The 26,866-nt window shown below is 38.2% G+C and overlaps 1 protein-coding gene across 4 annotated transcripts; it reads right to left on the reverse strand.

Annotated features, from left to right (window-relative positions):
• Window positions 1-437: 437 nt before the first annotated feature.
• UBA3 (ubiquitin like modifier activating enzyme 3) lies at window positions 438-26,866 on the reverse strand. 4 transcript variants are annotated; one of them, XM_039328629.1, is made up of 18 exons: window positions 26,545-26,579; window positions 26,277-26,342; window positions 21,627-21,747; window positions 20,478-20,558; window positions 15,699-15,781; window positions 13,394-13,474; window positions 10,901-10,944; window positions 10,689-10,753; window positions 9,335-9,490; window positions 9,140-9,242; window positions 8,434-8,547; window positions 7,889-7,942; window positions 6,252-6,288; window positions 6,086-6,167; window positions 3,175-3,275; window positions 2,980-3,043; window positions 2,807-2,861; window positions 438-1,151 (listed from the first exon to the last, which is right to left on the reverse strand). In XM_039328629.1, exons 1-18 carry the CDS (start codon window positions 26,562-26,564, stop codon window positions 1,063-1,065), a joined length of 1,416 nt encoding a protein of 471 aa, XP_039184563.1. In that variant the 5' UTR covers window positions 26,565-26,579; the 3' UTR covers window positions 438-1,062. The 4 variants fall into 4 exon arrangements, with proteins under 4 accessions (XP_039184563.1, XP_039184564.1, XP_039184566.1 ...); XM_039328630.1 differs by lacking the exon at window positions 26,277-26,342 and having other exon boundaries at window positions 26,545-26,866; XM_039328632.1 differs by lacking the exon at window positions 26,277-26,342 and having other exon boundaries at window positions 21,627-21,770; window positions 26,545-26,587.

Below are 26,866 nucleotides of genomic sequence, written 5' to 3' on the forward strand. Positions count from 1 at the left end.
GAATTTTCATTCCGCACGGGGTAGCTTTTGACTTTTCGTGGTCACACCCCGCGGGATCTCCTATCTCGATTTAAATCGATATAATTTATTTCTAAATACGCGATATCGCACACCCCATTTTCATTTTCTTAACTGCCTGTAACAGCCAAGGAAAGTTCAGAGGAGCCCCGTTTGGAGCACCCAAGGCTCCTTTTGTAGTAAACACTGGGCTCTTGTTTGAGAGGACAGGAAGAAAAGCCAATTACAAGGTCACACATTGTCAGCGGGATTTAGTGAGTATTAGATTTAGCTCAGTGTAATTATCCACTACTACCGGTAGTTCCTTCTTGACTGGTATCTATGTTTAGCGATGGCTTTTGTTTTAAAACAGTCATTAAAATTTACATTCATTCTGCAGTTCTCAACCTCGTAGTACCCACATAAATTAACAAAGTAGGTTAATTTTAGATAATATTTATTAATAGTCTAATAGTGAAACACCAGTCCTGAATATCAGTGGGCAAAACCATGCGTAGTATTAATATTTGCCAATATACAAATTTAATTTTCATCTATAGATGGTATAGTCTTTCACTCAGTTTGGGGAGGGAATCTAAATTTGGCAATACATATAACTGACAATTCAATCAAGGCATTAACTAAAGTGAGAAATAGGCTGTTTTATTAAACTGGACATCTGAACTAAATTATGTACACATATTACAATGCAGTTTGAAATCTCTGTCCACTGTACTCTTGTGTGCATCCAGAATTCATGCGTGCTTTAAGAATGAATCCACTGGCCTTTAGGAGATTCATGTAGGAAAGAGTGTTGGCATTATGCGATTACAAATTGAATAAAATTACTATACAACAGCTTTCTGTTCATTATGAGCTTTTACACAAGTAACATCAACCAAATATTGGTTTGCAAAAATAGTTCTAAAATAAGAGCAATTTATTTAAACTTCCATCAATACTTATATAAATAGAGATTATGTCAGGATAACTCAGCTTTCTTCCCCTTGTACAGAAGTAGTTTGGAGATGTTTTCCAGTGCCTGTTTATATCATTGTATTCATATCAAGTAGTAAATTGAAGTCTGAAAAGTACAGTTTGCGGTGTTGTAACATCCGCAACTGCAAGCTCCTGACCATCAACGAGGCCCAGTTCTGCAATGTTAAAAGCATAATATTTAAAAGTCATTTCTATATAGAGATATATTTTCAAAATTGAAACAAAGGAAATAAATCTGAATTTTTTATGGTACAAAAACACATTTGGAGAAAACTGAAATAGAGCAGATATAAAGCTTCTGTTACTCTATAACAGTGGTTCTCAACCTTGGGGTCAAATGACCATTTCACGGGGGTCACCAAACCATGCTGTCCGCCATTTTTTTCCCTTTTCCCTAGCTGTCCTACTCCCTCTTATTGGTGGCCACACCCACTTGGGGGGTCACCACAACATGGGGAACTGTATTATGGGGTCACGGCATTAGAAAGGTTGAGAATCACTGCTCTATAAAATATGTATAATTAGGTTTATTCAAAATTATTATTTGTGTACAGATAACCCTCGAATTACAGCCACAATTGAGCTCATAATTTCTATTGTTAAGTAAGGTAAATGAGTTTTGCCTCATTTTACGAGCTTTTTGCCACAGCTGTTAAGTGAATCACTGCAGTTGTTAAATGAGTCATCAGTCATTTGACAAATTGGCTTCCCCCATTGTCTTTACTTGTCAAGCCAGCTGGGAAGATTACAAATGGTGATCACATGACCCTGGGAGAGTGCAACTGTCATAAATAACATGACATTTCCCAAGCACTCAGTTTTGATCACATGGCCATGGGGATGGTGCAACCATTTTAAGTGTGAAAACTGGTCATGTCACTTTTTCTTCAGTGCCATAGTACTTTGAAAAAAAATGACAAGTAGGAGTTCTGTGGGCCATCATTCATCTTAGTGGGATTCCTATTATATAACTGCATAGTAGAAAGAAAAGTTAAGTGATGGAGTAAAGAAATGAACATTGTCAGCTCAGCACCATTTGATGGTAAGTCAAGGACTACCTGTGTAACATATACCAAAAAATCATTATAAAATTATCGGTTTTATTTTAAAATTCTTTTTATTTTTGTTACAGTTGGCACAAGCTATTGACTCTAAATGGACTAATTCTTGTTTTTGCCTTTTTAATAAAAGTGGTAGGTAAATTCTTGTCACTGAAAATAAGAAAAACTTAAGTGCTGTATAAGCAACTCAAAAGCAATTGATTATATAGACATTTGACATTACCTATTATTTATAAAGCTGCTGGTCATTGATGGTTTTATGTGAAATATATGATTTACTCAAATATTGTCAATGTAGTTCTTTCAATCTGTTCATTGATGCAATGACACAGCAAAAATGGTGCTGAGCTGACAATGTTCATTTCTTTACTCCATCACTTCACTTTTCTTTCTACTATGCAGTTATATAATAGGAATCCCACTAAGATGAATGATGGCCCACAGAACTCCTACCTGTCATTTTTTTATCATTTTGTGTGTGTATACATTTTAATAGTGTTATATACCTGCCTTATATTGCTGTTTCAATACCTCTAAGCTTTGAAGAAAACTATTTTAATGTGGAAGTGGATGCCACTGTATTTTACTAGATGCCAATGCCATATGCCATATTTGCCTAAAGCAATTTTTAGAAACATTTTCTAACACCTATTGCATACCAGATAAATAGGCATCAAGCAGTGCACATACTTTTTAAAAATTTAGCGGCATGTCCCAACATGATTTAAGTGTTAACTATTAAAGATTACCTTTTAATGTCTTTGAAAGGTTTGGCCTTGTTCGTTCTTCAATTGAAGCTACTGACTGCAGGAGAAAAAATATACATGCATTTTATTAGATCCACAAACACGCATTCTGTGATTTTTACTTAAATCTGCACAAATGAGAGTGCTAAAATGAATCACAAATATATATTAGTTACCTGTAAATAAAGGGTTTTATTTCTTCCATATATTGTAGCAGTTATTGCAGGAGATTTCATTTGTCTGTGCAGAGAAAAAAAAATCAAGACAACTAATCAAAATTTTAAAACAGGTATCTCCATGATCTATTGAACCTACATTTTTAGACTCTAATATTATTTACAAATCTATAAATAAGTGTATCCAATACTTACAGTGAAGCACTATTAGTTAAATAATCCAAGACTTCCTGTAGTTTAGCTGATGGAGAAAATTCTATATTTTGAGGAAGTTGACTACAAGCCAGACAATTCTCCTAGAAAGCAACAAATGAAACCTCTGATATCATTTTTAAAAAGTAGTAATGAAATAAAAAAGGCTAGAATTCTATGGTGAGGACCCTTTCCTGAGGTGAGGGCACTAATGTTTCCAAAGGAAAGGAATGGATGAGGAGCACTTTTAAATCTGAATGATCCAGTACTAACTCTACCTTCCCCAAACAATAAAACTCTCTAATCAATTAGTCCCTTCTATTGAAGCAAAGCCTTATATCTGTCAGAACTCCTTGATTTTGATACAGGATTGCTCTGTCAAACTGACCCAAATCCTTTCCAAACATACAAGGAATTTTGTTCAAGTGAAAAATCAGTCTAGTTTTTCTGGATCCGATACACAGTGCGATCTTTGTTATTATTCTTTCTTTCTAAATTCATATATAAAGTTTAAATTCAAGTTCACATTACAGCTTATTAACTAATCCTAAATTCTCTGTCATCAGTAATATTTGATATGTGTGAATATGAAATTCTTATATTACATTTCAGGAAGTAAGTGGAATTCAGAGACAGCCTATTTTCTGAATATTCCAAATTTCAGCTCCCACAAGTAGATATCTGGAATTACAAAAGTGTATACAGGTAGTCCTCGAGTTACGAATGTAATGGAGCCTGGCCATTTCATTTATAACTCAAGGATTTGTCGAAGTGAATCCCGTACCTTGAATGCAAATCACTCCCAGCTTTCGCCCACACCTTTGCTAATTTAATGCGTGGGCAAATGTGTGGTCCATTAAGTGAACATGAGGTATCTCAGGGTGGGGAAGACCATGGGGGTCCTAGTGATGGAACAGGCCACCTGCTTTAGACCAAGCCCCCCCGAGATACCTCATGCTCCCTCCCCTGGGGTCCCCACAATTGCTCCCCCCCCAATCCTGCCATGCCAGGTCACTTAGCTTGTGAAGATCTGTCTCCTCTCCAGCCTCTCTGTTTCTTTCTCTGCTCCCAGCAAGAGCAAAGGGAAGCCTCCAAGGCCCAAAATGGACCTCTGGAAGCATGTGGCCACCACCCATGGCCTCTGTTCTTGGCCTCCAAGGCCTGGAGGAGGCCTCCGAGACCCAGAACACACCTCCGGAAGCATGTAGCGCCACTCACAGCCTCTGTTCTGGGCCTTGGAGGCCTCCAACACCCTGATCAGGCCTCCAGAGACCTGCGGAAGTGTCCCCTGGCCTCGAGGCGGCAGTGGCCCAGAAAAGGCCTCCAACACTTGGATCAGGCCTCTGGAGGCCCGCGGAAGCTTCCCCCACTTCCACTCCATTCTCTGTGGCAGAGAATGGGCTTAAACTACTGTGAGATCACACGAGATCAGTAACATGACATCTCATGCCACTGATCTCGCGTGATCTTGAGTTGCTTTAAGCCTCCATTCTCTGCGAATGCACCAAAGCCTGGAGTAGCCAAGAAAGCGAAGGATCTCTCGATCTTCACAAGATGAGTATCCACAGGCCTAGTGTCTAGGGCAGTGTTTCTCAACCTTGGCCATTTTAAGATGTGTGGACTTCAACTCCCAAAACTCTGGGAGTTGAAGTCCACATATCTTAAAATGGCCAAGGTTGAGAAACACTGGTCTAGGGATACCCGAGGGGGGGAGGGAGGGAATAGCCAGGATGAATGTTGCAGTGCCACTGCAGTCGTTTGTAAGAGTGAACGACTGCCATGGTGCAGCAACATTCATAATATCTGGGCTTTTTCGTAAATACTAGGGGGCGCTTATCGCGAATGTTCGCTAAGAGAACGCTCACAACTCGGGGATTACCTGTACTTGCAAATCCATTTTTAGTCATAGCTCAGCCTCCTCCTGTACTATTTTACAGCTGGATCAAGTTTTTCTAACGGGGAATCACAATCAATGCTATATACCTCAACATATAAGAGTACATAAGAATTGCTAACGTCTGCAACAGGTACTACTAAGTATTTTTGCTCCTTATAAAGATTTGTTATTGCTACATAGCCTTTAACTGAAATATTGCTATTCAACAGTTGTATGTTAACTTTAGCATCAAGGTGAGTGGAAAAGGAAATTAGCTGAGCTTTTTTACTTTTTTATTCTAAATACATGTACGCAGAACAGGCATTCAAACCTAAAGAGGATAAACCTGTTCTAAAAGAAATCTATGTATTCCTGGTCATGTGCTCCACCTATGGCTAAACAGCAGACAATAAAAAACTAGAATCTTTGGTCAAGAGTCCAAAAAAATTACAAGTATATCAATCAGAAAAGATTTGAAGAACATGTAGGTAGCTGCAAGAAGAAGGAAATTATCCTCTTTCTTTCTACTAATGGAAACCACTTCTACTCATTGATGCTCATCAGAGGATACTATTTATAGCCTTTTATTATTCCAATCTAATTGCTTTGCTTAATAATGGGAGCATAAAAGCATAACCAGCTTCTTGTATAGATGTCAAATGACAAAGTATGCTGATTCTGTGATTTCAATGATTTAGAGTACTTACAGCTTTTGAACAAAATTCAATTGAAGCATTTATTAAAATATGCTAATTTTCTCCAGCATTGGAATAAGTACGATATAAGCATTACTATACCAATGGCAACTCTAGATCAGGAACACATCATATTGTCTTTAGTAACCTTAACAGATGAGTTCTTATCATCATCTAACATGCCCTTTCCAATAAAAAAAACAGCCAACAAGACAGATTAATACAAAATTTGAATTAGGATAGTTAAATAAACTTTTAAGTTTCTGGGTACAGTACTTGAGAATAAAGTAATTGAAGATCAAAACCAAACAAAGGTAAGAAAATTGAATGCAGCAATACTAACCTTCTTTTCAGCTTCAAACGTGTATGTATAAAGACCATCAACATCATTGAACACCAAATAGTTGTTCAGAGGCATGTATGCACTGCAAGAAAACATCTATTAGTATATAAGCAGGAAGCTTGCTAAGGGTTTATAAGCAGCTAGCTCACAAAAAATATTAAGTTACCTTGTGGCTATTTTAAAGACTTCAGTGGCGCATATAGCTAGAAATAAAAAAAAAAATTATTTAAATATTTAAAAGGGAAAATTATAGGTAAAACATACTGTTTATAACAACCTAGAAACATAAGAATTTTAGTTGTGTTTAAACAATCTTCAAAGTTCAATATGTTTATATTTAAGAAAGTTAGATTTTATTTAAATAAAGTTACATACTAAGCATGGGCAGAGAAAGTTTCTGGAACTTGACTCTCAAGGAAGCCATTTAATGGGCAAATCTTATAGCTTTCCTTCCCACCCCCCTTTGGAATGTTCACCCAGCAATGGCATAATTAGCAAGAAGGAAACTAATGCTACTATTTACACCCTTTGGTGAGGAAAAGATTACTAGAGTAAGCAATTACACAATGGGGAATATAGAACAAAAGCCAGGGCTTTTTTTCTCATAGAATGCCCAGAACGGAGTTCCAGCATTTTTTTGGGATGGAACCTTGTAGGGTAGGCAAGGCGGGTGGTATGATGTATGTGAGTTCCGGCACCTTTTTTTTTTTTTTTTTTTAGAAAAAAAGCACCGACAAAAGCAATGTGCTAATGCCACTGTTTGCCTAGTGCACTTACAGGAAGCCCACAGCCATTTAAGGAGGCAAACAAAAGCCTTTAGTGTAAAACTGATTATAGAGTCTTGTCAGTATCAGGCAGCAGGAGGAGCAAGTGGGAGGGTTCTAATTAACCAATTAAAGTCACAGAGCTGTTAACTTGAGGGAAGAACTGTACTGCAGAGAGAGCAGCTCAGGAAGAGGTGTTTAAGTAAGCTCCTCATCCTGCAAACGGGGTGAGGGGAGAAAGGACCAGGCATAGGACAACACATATTGATTGCAATGGTGAACGTGTGAAACAGAAAAATGCTGCAAAGGTCACAAAATTACTTTTTCATCATTGTGATAACTGCATCATCGCTTTTCAAGGCAGTTACTAAACTATATCCCAATAATACTTAACTTTCAATGGGTCAATTTTAACTACTTAAAAGACTTCAAGAAGAGCTTCATTTTCACAAACATATTCTAGAAAGTTAGCAAAGTCAGGGAAAGCCAGACCTACTTTGTAAAGTTTTTTCATAAAACAAGCCCCCCCAAAGCAACCCCTCCTAACTTCTCGTTGCCCCATTTTTAGTAGTGATGGATTATCAGCATTTTTCCCTATACATTTCATGATTCTAATTGAAAAGGGAGTTTTACTACCAAGTTATATATTAAACTAAACAAAGCCAGGACTTTAAACCCTATGTTCCGCAAATCTAGTTTGTATATAGAATTGCTGAAATGTAACATTCTAAAGACTACATTTCTACCCAACTGTTCTCAGCTCAACTCTAAATTTATTTATTGAGAAATAAACCCAATTCATTTCACTGCAGTTTACTGGCAATAAGCTCCTTTCAACTTGGGATGAACTTCCTTTTCAGGATACATATAGGTTGTTCTGTTATTCTGTTAAGTGTGTGCCATAAAATTCTTTTTCTGATCTATTTAGGTTGGTCTTGTATAGAGAGAACAATCATCAGAAACTGACCCTGTTTTCATCTGAAATCCATAGCATTATTGTTAAACACAAAGAAGAAATTGATTTCTGATAGTACTATACCTGCAATTACAGCATTTGTAGATGCTACTGCTGGAATGATCCGCTTTACAACTCCTGAATTTGGGGAATACACCATGTTATTTTTTTAAATAGAAAACAGCAATAAAATATGTTGTCCACCTGTGGACTAATTTAGCGACTAATAATAATTCCAAGCAGAGTATCTTTAGAATTAACAGTTGAGGTTAAGGAATGGGAAACTATTCTGCCTTGGTAACAGACTTTCTGACTCTGCCCTCCCTGGGTCACAAGATCATGGGTGGTGCTGTTCGTAACGAGAAGGGCAGCAAACAAATTTAATAAATAAATAGAAAATAAAAATAACTGACCAGAGTTAACACTTTCAGACTTTTTTTTAACTTTGGAGAAGGGCATATTTTATTGTGAAAACATGTCAGCCCTGTCCATTCTGTGGGTCACAACAGAGTATTTGCGTAGCTTGTGAATAAACACAGCCAACCCATCCTGAGCCACAACTGAGTATAAAAAGTTAATCATCAGAATAAAAATACACAGTTGACCAAAGAGCTCTTGCTGAGTCTTACCTTGTGTAAGCCTATATGTTAGACCTTTAATATTAAATTGTGATGCCCTCTCTATAGATTTTTCAAAAATCCATTGTATGTGTTCTGGATCATCTCCATCTAGGGAAATACCTTCTGCAATGGAATAGATAAAACACTTTATTTAAACTTACTATCTTCATTATCTGTAATGTATCTTACATCAAAACTATATACTTTGAACAATGTGCAACCATTCAAAGTTATGACAGACCTCACCTCAATGCCCTCCCTGAATTGATGTGACATTTCAGGCACTCGGCAACCAATCTGCATTTAGAACTCTTAGTAGTATCATGCGTTCATATAACCATGACATTTACATTTCTGCCAACCCCTTCCCTCATCCTTTATTTCTGGTTTTCAGCAAAAAAAAACCCATAGTGAACAACAGGTTTTGCTCAATGATCTTGGCATTCACTTAACAACTATCTCAAAAAAGGTCATAAAATCAGGTCAGTCATGTGCGTGACCCATTTTACAAATATCAAGACTTAACAACTATAATGGGCAGACTCCATTACAGTGTACCAGTAATTAGAATAAAGTTTAAAAGATTTATTTTTTTCCAAATCAGAAAAATTACAATAGAATGAAGCAGGTTTACCACGATCTTAACTGTATCATATAAAGCAAGAGATATTCTGTACATTACTATTTCATTTTTAAAAAGAATTTACTCATTTACCGCCAAAAGGTTGTTCCTTGGGCCACTGCAATATTCTAACATACTCAATACAATGTTCTGGTAGACGAGGCATTGAAGCAATTGTACACATGGGAAAATTTACCTGGAAAAAATAAACAGATGAATCAACCTGGATTTTGCAAGAGGTTTAAAAGAATGACTGTTTTTTTAAAAAGATGACTGTTTTTCAGTTACCTGTGGTGGATAAAGTTCAAGTGTACATTCAATACAAGCTGTCATGCCTGGAATAATCACACGTGCATTTCCTTTAAAACCTTCTGTTCCTCCATCAATCAAAGGTATAATAGAACTTGGATCTACCACCCCATCTTCATAGTTTAAAAGGGAAATCTAGGGAACAAAATAGAATGTATTGTATTAGGTTCCTTCCTTCTTTCTCTCAGCAACAAAATGTATAATTCAACAAGACAAGCTATAGGATTAACAGCAGTGGCCATTTCTGATCCACAAAGTGTAACAGAATTATAACAATCCAGCTTTCGAATTTAAGAGGAAATTATGTCTCATTTCAGTAAGTACTTTGAGTTTGTGTGTACTGTATAGCAATAGCACTTAGACTTATATACCACTTCACAGAGCTTTACAGCCCTCTCTAAGCAGTTTACAGAGTCAGCATATTGTCCCCAACAATCTGGGTCCTCATTTTACCAAACTCAGAAGGATGGAAGCCAGTGAGATTCGAACTGCCGAACTGTTGGCGTTCTAACCACTGTGCCACCACAATTCTTCTGGTGTCCTCTTCAAATAATTTTAACTCCACAATGCCTCAAATTATTGGTGCAAATTAAGTATATATTAACATAGTTTATATATGCAATATAATCCTTGACTGCAAGAGAATGTTATTCTAATTTTTGTATTACAAATGAAAAGCATGTGTTATCAATAGCTGCAGCAAAGAGCCAGCTCATTAGAACAGGGGTCCCCAACCCCCCGGTCTGTGGACCAATACCGGGCCGCAGCATGCCAGCAACTGGGCCACAAAACAAGGAAAGCCCCATCTGCAAGATGCAAGCAGCACACAAAACCACGCACCCTCCAGTCCGTGGAAAAACCTCTCTCCATGGAACTGGTTCCTGGTGCCCAAAAGGTTGGGGACCTCTGCATTAGAACCTATCAACTATCATAATAAATTGGTGTTGGTGGAATATACAACTGAGTCAATTATATGTTAAATCCATTCTTCAAATTCTAATTTTATATATCTATTTTCTTAATTAGAAAAAAATATTCTTATATTCAGAATAAGGGAAAACAAAGTAATTTATTGAAGTTCTATGAAAATCAATGTGAAATTCATTGTAGTAAATCTAAAAGTCATAATCTTGTGAATTACCTATATGCATTTTGAATATTAACCCAAGAGTAAAAGCACAGAAATTTATGAAAACAATGTGCATGATCATATACCTAAAAAGAATGTCATATATTTTATATCAGAACTAAAAATGAAACATTTATTCTTGTATTGCAGAATTCTAGTATATTTTGTAAAAAAAAAAAAGCAAGTTTTAATAAAAATACTTACCAACATGCCATTTATCCATCTTCTTGCAATTATTGAATCCAAACCACATACAATTATATGAAATTCTAAAAGAAAACAAATATAACTCCTTTATTCCAACATAATTAGCTATAATTATAGTGTACGAGTTGAGAATTCTTCTTTCTTAAAGAAAAGATTATCATCTTACTTGAAAAAACAGGAATTGCTATTTTCACAGCACAACAACTTACGTCTATAGAAACTTTCATCCAGATCCTGAATCTTTTTATAATGTCTGAAAACACACAGTAAAGGAATTAAGCAATTATGTGGTCATTGTAGAATGGCTATTAATAACATCATAGTTTACAAAGAGAACAAATAGTTAACACTAAATGATTTAAATGGTTCCCCAATTGATTAACTGTTTTTATTTGAAGCATTTGAAAAATTATTTAAAATTAAACGGAAGAAGTGCAGCAGCTTTTATGGAATAAACTAACCATTTTCAACAATTGGACAAAAACAGATGGCAGTGCATGTTTCATCTATGGCAGGGGTGTCAAAATGCCGGCCTGCAGGCTGGACACATCATCCAGAAGCTGCGCCCACACTATTGCTGAGAATGGCAAAACCGTCCTGATACGTTGCGCGATGTCACATGACATTGTGAGTTTGACCTGTCTGATCTATGGGTTTCTGAAAGTATGTAAGCCAATACTGTGACAAATAATTGCTGGAATATTCTCTGTTTTGCCTTTAAGTCAGAAATGATTCCTGGCAACTATCATGGACATGTCCATGCAGGTTTGAGGGTAACATTTTTGGAAGGGTTTTGCTATTGCCTTCTTATGATTGAGAAATAGTCTCTGGTCCAATGAAATCCAGTTGGCTTCTATACCTAAGGTAGGATTAGAATTTGGTTTTATCCAGTCCTACTCCAGTGCCTTGTTCAATAGACTAAATCAACTTTCATTCTCATATACACACACATATAGGAATGTGCAAACACTACTATTTTGGAGAGCATTGTAGTGTTCTATCTCAGGGCTTTTCAACCTTTTCACCCATTGTACCACTTTTAGGATATGGCAACATCCGAGTACCACCAGTCGCCTAGCAAGGAGTCAAAAACTTGATGACCCCCCCCCCCCAAAAAGGAAAAAAGTGATAAAGTGCAGGTAGTTCTTGACTTACAACAGTTCGCTTAGTGACTGTTCAAAGTTACAATAGCACTGAAAAAAGTGCCCCCTAAGGCCTAGCCGAGCAAGACACCTGCCCACCCGGCGGCGCTCTTCCTCCTGTCCGAGGTTTTCATTGTTGTGAGCATTTCTGTTGAGGATTGGCAGTGGGGATGGAGGGGAGGAGTGTTTGGTTTTTATTCCCCCCATCTGCTGGGTAGTTGCAGCAGGTTTTGGTCACTTCAATGACCCTGGGACACTGTGACCGTCATAAATATGAATCAGTTGCCAAGTATCTGAATGTAAATCACGAGACCCTGGAGATGCTGCAATATTCCAGTTGATTGGCACTTCTTCTGGGCTCAGCAGAAGCACCAGGATCAGCGCCAAACTCCAGCTGGAGCCTGGCACTGATCCTGGCACTTCCACTGAGCCCTGACAGCCCCAAAGAAGCACTGATCCTGGTGCTTCCGCTGAGCCCTGACAGCCTTCAGCTCCAGCCATTTCTCGCTCAAGCTTGTGCGGTGCTGCCACTGGTTCAGCTCATTCCCCTCCTCCGCTACCACTTTTCTAGGATGGTCGCGTACCACCTGCCAGGTGCTAATGTACCATAGGTGGTACCCGTACTACTGGTTGAAAAGCCCTCTTCTATTTTTCTTCAAGACTGCATCCACTTCTGAGGAATTCTGGTTATCATAAAAGTAGTCCTTGCTTACTGTTTGAATTTATGATGGACTTTTAATAAATTATTCATAGTCTGCCATCAAAGTTATGCCTGCCACCCTCACAATGACATAATTGCATTTCAGGTGCTTGGCAACCAGTTTGCATTTATAATCTGTAGCGTCCCCGTCATGTGACCACAGTTTGCAACATTTTTACCATTTCCCAACACAAAATGGCAAAAACGCCCATTGGATATTCTAGATTTGCTGAAAGATTGTGGTGACTTAACAACCATAAGAAAAACAGTTGTAAAATTGAGTCAGGTCATATGATCTGCTTTACGATCGCAACAACTTACAACCAAATTCTGGGCTTAGTTGTGGTTATAAGTCAAGGATGATCTGTAGTTTTCTAGGAGAATGACTTGAACAGATATGCTTTTGGGTTTATTCAGTGTGGTTTTTCTTATAGTTTTCTACTCCTGAAAGGCTCTGAACCACTTAAAAAATGTTAATGAGAATAGACAAGTGTGGACAGGTAAAAATTAACATCAGCTGTTGTATATTTCATCAGCAACATTAATGTATGTTGCTTTACAAAGCAAAATCTATCCTAGTAAAGGTAACGTTCACAGGTAAAGTACATACAATATCAAAGTAAGTGTTTAGTTAAGAAGATTCCAAGGTGCAATTACCTATTATAGTACTACAGATTTGTAGAATGAATATTCCTTGCAGCTTTTAAAAGCAACCATTGCCTTTTAATGCCACAGAATGACTCTAACAATAAAGAAGAGACAGGACTGCAGCTATCCACTTCTAAAAGTATTCTGTGCTTTTTTATTTTTATTTTTAAAAGAACCCAAACAACATACAGTATTTCTTCATGGAAGGATACGGTACAACTGCACAATTGGGAATGCGGCTATTGAGAAACTCAGCAGCGACTTCTGCCTTAGGACGTCCAACATCTTTAGGTCTGCAAAGTACAGTACACGTTAGGGAATTAAATTTAAATTTCTCACACTAATAAAATGTATTCTGTATCAACAATGAGGTCAGCTCTTCAAAGTAAGCAAAATCAAAGATAAGGCAGAAAATTCACATTTTCCCAGCAATCAATTTTTAAATGAATTATTTCAGTTTCCCCTTTGAAATACAGTTATTAAGCCAAATCAGTTTTGGAGAATATGGTGCTAGTTTACAAACCCTATTTATTTTACACCTTTATAATACTGGTATAATCGATAGAGGTAGTGCAACATTATAATATTCCTCTGTTACAATAATAATACTGTAATCAATACAATACTGGTGCAATCAAGAAAAGGATTATGATTTGAATAAAACCAACAAAGTAGGGAACTGAGCAGGGGTCTTCAAACCTGGCCCTTTTATGACTTGTGGACTTCAACTCCCAGAATTCCTTAGCCAGGTATGCTGGCTGAGGAATTCTGGGAGTTGAAGTCCACAAGTCATAAAAGGGCCAAGTTTGAAGATCCCTGGAATTCAGAATAGTTTAATTGCAACAAACTACATGGGACTGATATTTGTTTTTCCAAAACCAGTAGTCATGAATCTGAAAAGCGTAAGCAAAAAGCAAGAAGCCAGAGACAAAATTTCCCCCAAATAAACAAGAATTAGTCCGGGCCATATGGTTAAACAATAATAAACTAATTGTATACCTAATTTAATAAGGCTTAAATATTATCACATGTTTAAATAAGCATTTCCTATCAACTCCCATTATCCCAGGTTTTTGACCCGAATCCTCAGACCCAATTATGTGAAATCTCTTCAAACACCTACTTCCCACAGGGTAACCAATCTGATCTCTGATAACGGAGAGGGAAATCCCACACCTTCCCAATTGCCTGGGGGAGGAGATGTCTCCTAATTCTCCTGAGATTTAGACAAGTGAGGGAGCTGCAACAACTTCAAGAACATATAGAGTTCTGTAAACAGAGTTCTACATCTGTAAGACTTGATTAATATCAGAAAAATGTGATTAGGTGCTTCACAATACCTATTGTTCTGAGAGCAGAGCATCTGGTGGAATTCTAGTACATTTAAACCTTCCATCCACCTACTGCAAAGGTGGTCTTCTACTTTTCCAGAAACAAACCTTCAAACCTTACATCAATATGGTTCAAAGCAGACTGGAAGGTTCTGCATCTATATCTATATCTATATATCTATATATCTATATATCTATATATATCTATATCTATATCTATATCTATATCTATATCTATCTATCTATCTATCTATCTATCTATCTATCTATCTATCTATCTATCTATCTATCACTGTTTAAAAAAAACCCTCCTAAACCTGACGAAGAACCATATAGTTCACTACATATAAAAGTATTTCTTGCTTCCAAATACATCTCTATTAATTGACCTGGATTGATCAGATATGGCTTGATAACAAAACAGACAACTGTTGTCAGAAGCACGCTTTATAGATGCCTGGTATATACATTAAATATTTTTCTTGCCAGCAGAACAGGTGTATTGAATTGGGACTTCATATAACAAGCAACAAGATTTCCTCAAAAGTTTGATATCTGATAGATAAAGCTTCACAGAATTATCCTGACTGAAATGCTTCTTATATTCCCTCAAATTAATAAGACAATAAACTGTGAAAAAGGCAGATAAAAAATGGTAACGATAGTGATGATGTACTTTAGGAGAGAATTAAATTTATTATTGCTATTATTAAATTTGCATTCAACTTCAGTTCAATTCTCAGTAGAAATTTAAAACATTCATGGTAAGTGTACAGGGGTAAAATAAAACTTCTAACTGTGAAATAAGACCAACACAAACAATACAATTAAAGATGGTTTCAAATAGGTTAACGTGCTCTTCAGAACAATTCCATCTTAAACATCTAAGTGTCCTCAGGGTTGGTGTCAATCTAATCTCTAGAAGGAAACTATCCAGAGGATTGATGCTGCCCCTGAAAAGCAGTGGCTTCTTCCTTTAGCACCATTTATTTGCTAATGATGGGGCATTAAGACATACTTTTTCCCTAGATATCTAAAAAGTCCAACAGAATCAGGTTGGAATGGTATGGATCTTTTGCAAAAGGTGTAATTCACTGAATTCTGCTATCAGAAGTCATACAGAAATTAACAGATTGTCTGAGTATATAGTTCATGCACAAAGAGAAGGGTTAAGTTTAAAACTTACCGAAACAAGAATTGCCTGTTTAAATTAGATACATCAATAGTGTCCATATCGATTACATGAATCTGTCTAAAACCGGATAGTGCCTGCAAAGGCAGAGAAAAGAAGGTTATAAATGTATGTATGTATGTATGTATGTATGTATGTATGTATGTATGTATAGTTTTCTTTGTTGTGAACTTGCTGCTTTTGAAAAACATCAATATTTGGCAGTATTGTACTTAATAATAAAGGAACTGGACAAGTCATACTCCGCAGCTCCGAAGCTACACATCCTACGAAGTCTGCCCAGCTAAAATTTGATTAAAAAAAAAATATGGAACGTATTTCTGCTTTATGGGATGGGAACACAACCTCAAGGAGAGACAGTGCTGCCCAAAAAACCCAGTCCCATATCATGTAGACTTCAAAGGTGATAACCAGCACCTGGAATTGCACCTGGAATGAAACTGGGGGGCTACAGCAGCTCACGCAACAGCAGTGTAATATGGGTGAATTTAGTGCGCTCAAGATTATACGCTGCTGTGTTCTGTACCTGCACAGGTAGTCCTTGGTTAATGACCAATCATTCAGCAACAATTTGAAGTTACAACTTGTGAGGAGCCCTCAACATTCCAGCCATCTCAGCAACCCTGCAGACAGGTAATAGCAATTTGGATACTTGGCAACCTGCTTACATGCCTCTGCCTGCACTCCGTAGTGAATTGCCTCCAGCTCTCCCTCCCACACCTGAGAGAAGTCACCTCATCCCTGCTCAGCCATGTTTGCACCACAGCAGCCGCTTAGCTTATTAACCTGCTTGTGAGACACCCAGGATTTGCAACTTATGCCAACTTCCCCATGGATCCTGCTTGTGATGGTAATGGGAATTGCTGGGATTGCCATTGTTAAGCAATAAGGTCATGTGATGTTGCCCATTATGGCTGCATCACTTGGGGATGGAAATTTTGATAAAAATTACCATCATTAAGTGAGATTACCTGTAGTAGCCTCTGGGTGGTTTTCAAGGACTGCCCCACATAGAGTGCATTGCAGTAATCCAAACAGGAAGTAACCAAGACATGAGCAAGGACTCCCCAACAAAGAAAGGGAGCGATTAGCATAGAAACGTGGTGGCGAACCTATGGCACGCATGCCACAGGGGGCACTCAGAGCCCTCTCTGTGGGCACGTGCGCCGTTGCCCCAGTCCTAGGCCTTCAGCTGGGTTTTATAAAACCTTTTCACTTTAGGCCTCCGCCGCCGTGTGCAAAAAAAAAAAAGGTTCAATCAGTCAATCAATTTCAACTTATTGCGGGGAAAAAAAAAAAAAAAGATCTCGCAAAGTTGGAATTGATTAACTTTTTAGTCCCGCCCAGTCTACCATTACCACCACAGCCAAGCCCACCCAATTGACCACACCCATCTAATTGACCATTCCCACCTAATGGGGCACGCCCACCCGGCACCCAACAATACATAAGCGGGCTTTGGGTTGCAGTTTGGGCACTTGGTCTCTAAAAGGTTCACCATCACTGGTATAGAAGATGGATCTGTGCAAAGGCCTCCTAACCATTCTTGTCACTTGATCAACGAGCAGAAGCTGTGAGTCTAGAAGGAGGCGCCACCCCGTTCAAAGTCAAAGATAACATATCACCAGGCATTTGTTGGGGGGGGGGGAACAGCGAAAACTCAAAGCCAATCCATCTTGCCAGGGTTGAGTCAAACTAAGTTCATTCCCATTCAGACATTCACAGCTTTCAACACTTGGTCAGCACTACCAACAGCATAACCTGTCCAGCCAAGATGGAGATGTGTAACTAGGTAACTTTCATGAGAATTTATTTTTCAGCTATGTCCTCTTGCCTGAATTAACTAAAATGAAAGATGTGTCAGTTAATAACACAACCAAATGCCTTTCTTTTGTCCATGCAAAACTGCAGTTCATTTTATTCCCAGCCAGTATGACCAACTTCACCTATAGGTCTGCAGGTAGATTTTAAAATTTTCATTTAGCCTTCATTGCAGCTAAAGAAACCTAATTCTTCCTTGTAAGTTCTTTCTTAAAAATTACAAACCCTATACCATTTCAGACAAATGGCTGTCCAGTCTCTTTTTAAAAACTTCCAGTGTTGGAGCATTCACTACTTCTGGAGGCAGGTTGTTCCACTGATTAATTGTTCTAACTGTCAGGAAATTTCTCCTTAGTTCTAGGTTGCTTCTCTCTTTGTCTAGTTTCCACCAGTTGCTTCATATCTTGCCTTCAGGTACTTTGGAGAATAGCTTGACTCCCTCTTTTTTGTGGCAGCCCCGGAGATATTGGAACACTGCTATCATGTCACCCCTCATGTCTTTATCTTTATTAAACTAGACCAGGGGTAGGCAACCCAAAACACTCAAAGAGCCACTTGGACCCGTTTCCCACCAAAAACAAAACACCGGGAGCCGCAAAACCCTTTTGATATCTAAAATAAAGATAACACTGCATATATCCTTTTTTACCTTTATTATAGGTGTGTGTGTGTGTGTGTGTGTGTGTGTGTGTGTGTCTGTGTGTGTGTGTGTGTGCGTGTGTGTGTGTGTGTGTATATATATATATATATATATATATATATACACACACACATACATACATACATACATACACACACAGGTAAAAAAAGGATATATGCAGTGTTATCTTCATTTTAGATGTCAAAAGGGTCTCTCTCTCTCTCTCTCTCTCTCTCTCTCTCTCTCTCTCTCTCTCTCTCTCTCTCTCTCTCCTTCTCTCTCTGTCTCTCTCTCTCCTTCCCTCTCTCTCTATCTGCCCTTGGTCTGCCAGTCCTCTTCCCCCACTCTTTCTTTCTCTCTCTCTTTCCTCTCTCTCTCTTTCTCTCCCCCCCCCTCTCCCTCTCTCCGATCTTCTGCTCATCTGGCAAGCTGGCTTCAAGCTGTTCTCCAACAAGCTCAGGGATAGGCAACCTCCGCTCTTTTATGACTTATGGACTTCAACTCCCAGAATTCCTGAGACAGTATAGTTGGCCTAGCTAGCTCTCTCCTGCCCTTCCTGCTTCCTGCAGAGACGCAGTAAAGGGAGGAGCTCCGCCCAATAAGCTTTTCAGCTCCTCGGAGAACACTGTTTGAGTGCACTCTCTTTTACACACACACACAGAGAGAGAGAGAGAGAGAGAGAGAGAGAGAGAGAGAGAGAGAGAGAGAAAGACAGAGACAGACAGACAGAGAATCAGGGAAGCACAATTGCCCCTCTCTGTCTCTGTCTGCAAATAGCAGAGGAGGCTGGGAGCCACAGAGGAAGGCTCAAAGAGCCGCATGCGGCTCCGGAGCCGCAGGTTGCCGACTTGTGAACTAGACATACCCAATTCCAGCACCATTCTTTATATCTTTTAATCTCCAGTCCCCCTAATCATCTTTGTTCCTCTTCTCTGTACTCTTTCTAGAGTCTCAATATCTTTTTTACATCGTGGTGACCAAAACTGGATGCAGTATTCCAAGTGTGGCCTTACCAAGGTATTGCAAAGTGCTATTAACACTTCACGTGATCTTGATTCTATCCCTGTTAATGCAGCCTAGCACTGTGTTGGCCTTTTTGGCAGCTGCAGCACACTGCTGGCTCATATTTAAGTCACTGTCCACTAGGACTCCAAGTTCCCTCTCACAGTTGCTACTATTGAGCAAGGTACCACCTGTACTATACCTGTGCATTTGGTTTTGCCTAAATGTAGAACCTTACTTTTTTCACCATTGAATTTTATTTTGTTACATAGTGCCCAATGTTCAAGTCTGTCAAGATCCTCCTGTATCTTAAGCCTATCTTCTGGAGTGTTGGCTATTCCTGCCAATTTATTTTTTAAATTTCTACCTGCTATTTATAACCTTATTTGCCTAAAAACTCTTGTATTTTATGTATATGCACATCAAACCATATGACATGATCCACTCAGCATAAGTCAAGAGAAGACCAGGCAAAATCATAGTAAATAAATGAATAGGGCACAGGTCGGCAACCTGTGGCTCCGGAGCTGCATGCGGCTCTTTGAGCCTTCCCCTGTGGCTCCCAGCCTCCTCTGCCATTTGCAGAGAGAGACAGAGAGAGGCACTTGTGCTTCCCTGCTTCTCTCTCTCTCTCTCTGTGTGTGTGTGCGTGTGTGTGTGTAAAAGACAGTAGACTCATGGTGTTCTCCGACAAGCTGAAAAGCTTTTTGGGCGGGGCTCCTCCCTTTGCTGCGTCTCTGCAGGAAGCAGGAAGGGCAGGAGAGAGCTAGCTAGCCCAGCCATGCTGACTCAGGAATTCTGGGAGTTGAAGTCCATGAGTCATAAAAGAGCCCAGGTTGCCTACCCCTGAGCTTGTTGGAGAACAGCTTGAAGCCAGCTTGCCAGGTGAGCAGAAGATCGGAGAGAAGGAGAGAGGGGGGGAAAGAAAGAGAGAGAGAGGAAAGAGAGAGAGAGAAAGAAAGAAGTGGGGGAAGAGGATTGGCAGACCAAGGGCAGAAAGAGAGAGAGGAAGAGAGAGGGAGGGAGGGACAGAGAGACAGAGAGAGACCCTTTTGACATCTAAAATAAAGATAACACTGCATATATCCTTTTTTACCTTTATTAGATAGATAGATAGATAGATAGATATAGATATAAAAGGTAAAAAAGGATATACAGTATGCAGTGTTATCTTCATTTTAGATATCAAAAGGGTTTTACGGCTCCCAGTGTTTTGTTTATGGTGGGAAACGGGTCCAAGTGGCTCTTTGAGTGTTTTGGGTTGCCTACCCCTGGAATAGGGTAAAATGTAAAAACATAAAAAAACTTACCAGATTTTTCAGGAGTTCACATCCCAATCCTCCAGCTCCAATTACTAGAACTTTACATGTATTTAGGAGAAAATCAAGGGGCTGTAAAAAACCAAAACAAGCAATTTATTGAAAGTAAAACATAATACTTTCACAAAAATGATTGCATTAAACAAATACCTAAAAAAGCCAAAACTTGCACAGTACACTGTAAATTATAATTTGCCTTCTGGCAGTATAGAATTACTACAGAAAATCCTGCACTGATGCTTCTACATGCAATAAATAGTTAAACAGAATGCAAAGAATCTAATGGCAATACAAGTAACATCAATGGATTTAACATCATAACATGCATATCTCTGAATTAATTGATGTATACTATGACACTCTCATTATAATCTTTAAATGCTGCCCTCTGTGGGCAAAGCAATGTTTTCTAATGTATGTGCACGTATGAAATACACAGGAACACACATGCTTATATAATCAGTAGTGAATTCCACTGACATAAGCATTGATTTTTCTCAGACTATATTCTTTAAATTATATGTCCATTCATTAATCAGGGTTTGGAATAGAATTAATGAATACTCTCAGATTTTAATCAATATCAAAATGATCAGATGTAGAGAAAAGTCTTGATGACCAGAAACATTCAGCAAGTGTGCACATATGCCATGAAGTGGTTGGGAAAACGAAATACACAATCCCGTAGTAATCTATTTTTCCTTAAATCAGAAGGCTAAAGGTTCAATGTTAAAACCATTCAATTTATCCATCTTCCTATAATTAAATGTGTGTTTTAATATCTCTTGAGTGTATAAACAATTCAAGATTTTTAAGAACTGCATTTATAAACTGGTAATATATATGACAAAACTGAAATAAGCAATTCAATATTATATTACTCTTTTCAATATAGCTTCTGTAATTTCATAGTTTCTTCTTCTCTACCAAATGTCCCAAGATTTTATTCTTAAAGATTTTTGGTACTGATATGATCTTTTTTTTCACATTTTGCAAAACAATTTGTTTACCATATAGAACATTAGTTGGTTAATTTTTAGAAGATTGCAGGCTTGCTCATCCTTCATTACTGAGTGACAAATAAAAGCATTCACAATAGTTTGCATCACAATACTTGTATTTAAAAGAACCATTTCTCACTTGAGTGCCTGGCTCGAAATCAGGGTGTGTGAATGGTCCAGATCGCTCGAGGAACTTCTTGACATGGTTCCAGCGACCTTCCCAGTCTCCATTGTCCCCACACCCACTATCAACAGCCATTCTGCACAGAACATAGAAACTCAGCTGCAAAAAAAGTATGAAAACACGCACAAATAGACAAAAAACAGGATCCCTCCAAGCTTAGCTTTTCCCTTTGACCTGCTGAAATATGTTTAGTACCATACAAGTCATAATGAACTAGGTATTATCAGTTTCATTGGACAATATTAAACAAATACACAGCTATAAAAAAATTGACTATGATGACTATGGTCAATTAACATATACCTGTTTATTGTAGACTTACTAAAAAAATTCTGTTAAAATTAAATTAAGTATTAAGTTATGTAGTCATAAAAACTGAATGTTCAGGTTTAACTTTTCTGGATAAATATGAAAATATTTGAATTTAAAAAGAAAAAAAGAAAAAATCTACTTACTCATGTCTTGTTTACAAAAAATTAAATTAAGCTTGGGGCATTTGACATAGGTGCATATAGGCCATCCAATCTGATGATCAATTGTTTGAATAATTCATTTTCAAATCTGATAAATAATCCAAATACTTTTAAAAGACCTAATTTAAATAATTTAAAATTTAGACATGTACTCTAGTATAATTTTTTTTCAGTTGTACTGCTATCCTGTGATTAGTTTTTAATTATGTTTCACAGGGGGGGGGGGTAAAAGTTTTCATATGGATCTCCCGAAAGGAGAGATAAATGAATGGTAGTCTTTGATAACGTTAAAAATTAATATGGAACTGGCAGTTCCTGGGAACAAATGTTCTTAATGTAGATATGGAAACATTCCAAATATGAAATGTTTTAGGCTCATAAAAATCCATTTCCAACTTACTATCCATTATAGAATCAGAGCTCTATATGAGTTGTTCTGATTATTCTGGAAACGTTCTGAGCTCAAAATGGCTCCATCTGAGCCTTACAAAACTAAGCTGCTTTAAGTCTGGAATCAGATATATGGATTGGAAATTTTTCCCCTTCACGTAGCTTGGTAGCTTTGAAATCATGATTTTGTTGCTGTTACATAGCAAATTGTCCAATATTGTTTCCAATATTCCACTGAAAATATTTTTCTCCTGCATAAAGCAGCTTTAATTTCCTCTAAATATATAGTTTTTTTTCACATCTAATACAGTCAAAAGACTTGTGCAGGCTATGGATATTAAAAATGCTGTATTATTTGCACAAAAAATATTTTCTGGAATGTCCTCATTTCTATACAAAATACTTGCATACATGGTCAAAACAATCTGCATTAAGCTCAAAATGTTTGCAGTGTGAAACACTGGGCACATTTTATAAAATTGGGAAATACTATATTTTGCAGCCAATAAATATTTTACATTATTTTATTTTAAATAAATTACTTTTATGATTTTGTGTTTGAGAAAACTTTCATTCCCAAAACATGTAACCCAAGTATTATACCTTTCCCACAATACTTGTATCTTTTAGTTTTAAAAGCCAAAATAGTATGTCTATTTTTTATGTGATAGACTTTATTTCAAGACTGCTATTATGATCCCTTTATACTGCCCAGAGCCATAAAATTGGGATGGTATGGAAATTATGCTAATAAAAAATCACTTCACAAATTTAGGAAGTAACCACACCCAGAGTTATGTTTGTCCAGTTTTTCTTCATATAAAATTAGTTAACTGCTAATAATGCTAATTATTCTTTTCTTTCTACATTATGTGCTGGCAAACGTAAAATATCATGAAGAGACATTCATCCCCTTTTAATCTCTGTAGGAGTATCACTTAATATTTTAGCAGTTAATTTATTAGCAAATAACTTTTTTTCAGAAAATTTAAGATTCTTACTTTGGATTTTTTTTTAATGTTTGTAAAAAGTTGATGCACAAGTACCCTTTATTAAAAATGTGGTTAAAGTGTGTGAATGGAATTCTCATTCAATCATAGTTCTTAATGAAGTAGAAAGGATAAAACCCAGTTTAGAATGGCACTGAATTCACATAATCCCATACTTCTGAATCTTCCCTGCATATAGAAATCCATTAGAAGAAAAATGGTTCCATCCTAATTGGCTTCTTCCCAATCTGAGGTTGCATAATATAGAGCAGGGGTAGGCAACCTTGGCCCTTTTATGACTGGTGGACTTCAACTCCCAGAATTCCTGAGCCAGCATGGCTCAGCTTGAAAACCTCTCCCTTTCCCCTCAGCATGGCTGGCTCAGGAATTCTGAGAGTTGAAGTCTACCAGTCATAAAAGAGCCAAGGTTGCCTACCCCTGATCTAGAGATACAGTTCTGTGAAAAATTATTTTTTTTTCTATTTTTGGATTTTCCACATTTTTGGCATTTAATGTCAACATTTCATGTGGATCCTACTGATATGTATGGGGAGTTTTAATAAATAAATCAAACCAAAGTTAGGTACTTGCTTCATTTATTTTCTAATGTTATCTAATATAGATATGTGCCGATGTGAAAAAGTAATAACCCCTTAGATTCAATAATCAGCAGTACAACCTAAGAATAGAAACCGAATGGTTCCTATAATTACCAGTGTCTTACATTGTCAAGTTAGGATTTTTATGAGGATTGTCATTTCAGGTCTTGCTACAACATTGCTACAAATAGCCCTCATTTAGCAATCACAATTGGGTTAGGCAGTTTTATCATTAAGCAAAATGGTCACTAAATGGGAAATCACCTGATCATGACTGTGTTGTTTTTTTTACCCATTCCTCACCCTTTGGAATAATCATCCCAGTGCAGTGATAATCAGTGAAAAGGGAATTAACATTAGTGTTTATATGAGGGGAGGGGGAGACTACAACACAGTAAGAAGGCACACAATGGGGAACGCACATCAAAAGGAATGTGCTAGCTCCAGCTGTTTGCCTAATACAGGTGCAGCTGCCAGTTCCCAGCCACCCGAGAAGCAAATAAAGGCCTTTAGTATGAAATTGATTATGATATTGCCAGTGTCAATCAGCAGAGAGAAGGGTTCTAATCATTTAAGATCACATAGCTGAGCTTGTTAATTTGCAGTTAGCACTTTTTAGGGAAGTGCTGCAAAAAAAAGCAGCTCAGGTAGATTGCTTGTTTAGACAACCCCAATACAGGAAAGCAAAAAATAGGACAGGCACTGGACAACATATATTAACTGCCTAATGGTGAACAGTCACCAAAGAGGTTATCAATACAGGTATTGACAGCAGTTACTATTTCATCACTGTTGTAACTGCCAGGGTAATTGTCGCTGTCCAGGGTAATAAGGTCTATCCGTAGATGACAATTTGAGAACAGTCACTAAGAAATAAAACATTTTAGAAAATCCAAAAGGAGATAAATACTTTCTCACAGAACTGTAATCTCTGAGGAGAAACCAAGAGAATCCACATGTGTGATTAACAGATACTTGTGACCAGTTTTTTCATGTTACATATAACTTAATTCTTCCCAACAAGTTTTGGCACATTCCTTACCACAATCTTATTACAATTTTTAATCTCTTCAATCTGATAGTATTCTCTCTTGAACATGACATATTAATCCTGCATTGAAACAAATCCACTTGTTGCCAGTTACACAGTATACTTATACAAAGCCTAATGCAGCAATGACTCAAATTTCCCACTCCTTATGAGAACAAGCAAAGATACATAAAGCATTCTTTCCAAGTTTTTCTGCAGAAATATTTGACCATAATTCTGTTCTATGAAGTGGCCTGTACTAATGGAACAAGCTGCTGATGAAATTAAGTCGGAAGGGATTCCAAACGACCCTTTTTCACAAACATTGATTAGAGATTCATTCGCTAATTTTACAATACTCTATTTCGTGTCTCTGTAACTTGCCCAAATTGGATAATACACTTAAGTTTCATTTAAAAACAACAACCTTTTACCTAATTATATCAGCTGAGTATAAATGTGTTTTAACATCACCCAAATTCTCCCTCCCTCCCTTTCAACTCTGCTCGCCTTGACACACAAAAGTTAGAAGCTACTTTGCAGGAATTGAAGTTGCCTTTTTAAAAAAGAAAAAAAAAAGTATTACAACTACAGGTTTAAGGTCTCCACCAACTATCAATCAATCAGAATAGAGCTGGAGGGGACCTTGGAGGTATTCTAGTCCAACCCCCTTGCTCAAGCAGGAGACCTTACCAGGGGTAGGCAACCTTGGCTCTTTTATGACTCATGGACTTCAACTCCCAGAATTCCTGAGCCAGCATGGCTCAGCTTGGAAATCTCTCCCTTTCCTCTCAGCATAGCTGGCTCAGGAATTCTGTGAATTGAAGTCCACGAGTCATAAAAGAGCCAAGGTTGTCTACTTTTGCTACCATTTCAGACAAGTGGCTGTCCATGAATGCCATAAACAGCATTGCTGTTGCTGCCGCCCCGGCCTTTCCAGTGCAGTAGGCGCTTGTCCCAAGGGCTCTGCGAAACAGCCAGGGCGGCGGCGGTGGTAGTGGTTAAGACAACCCGGGCTCCTACCTCCCTTCCGAACAACCCCCGCACCGCGTCCCCGACTCCCCAACCACCCTCCTCGCCTCTTCCTTCCTCCTGGGCGCCCCTCTGCACTACCCCGCACTGACCCCATCTCTCTCTGCCTCTCTCCCGCTAGCCGCCGCCGCTCCTCTAGCCTCCTTCTTTTCTTCTCCCTATAAGAGAGAGAATAAAAGAAGGGTCAGTCGCCGACCGGGTCAGGCTCAAGCCTCGCTCCACCGCCACGACCAGGAAGGCGGGTGGGTGGGGACAGAGGCGAAAGGGGGGGGCTCCCCGCCACCATCCCGGAGCCTGTTCCAGGTAGCGACGGCGGGGAGGGATTAAGGAAGGGAAACGAGCAGGCGCGAAGGTACTTACGGCTCTTCACCATCCGCCATAGCCCCCCCACTTTTTTTCTCTCTCTCTCTTCCCACAATGCACCACGACAGGAAGTTTCTTGCCGGCCACGTGCTGAAGCCATAGAGTTCTGTTTCGCCGGCTCTGCGTGAGAGCTTATTGTTGTTGTTGCTGGTCTTCGAGGAGATGTTAAAAGCAAAGGTTACGGCAGCCCATCTCTGGTTGCCAGGTGCGGGTCTGGCAAAGCAAACCATTACATAAAATTGTGCTGTGGGGCTTGCTTCTGAGAAAGAATGTATATCGAAGAAGTATATCAAGAAATGCTTAGCTGTCTTTCTCTGCA

The sequence above is a fragment of the Crotalus tigris genome, unplaced genomic scaffold (assembly GCF_016545835.1).
Source record: "Crotalus tigris isolate CLP2741 ecotype Arizona unplaced genomic scaffold, ASM1654583v1 scf7180000024383.4638030, whole genome shotgun sequence".
Lineage (NCBI taxonomy): Eukaryota > Metazoa > Chordata > Lepidosauria > Squamata > Viperidae > Crotalus > Crotalus tigris.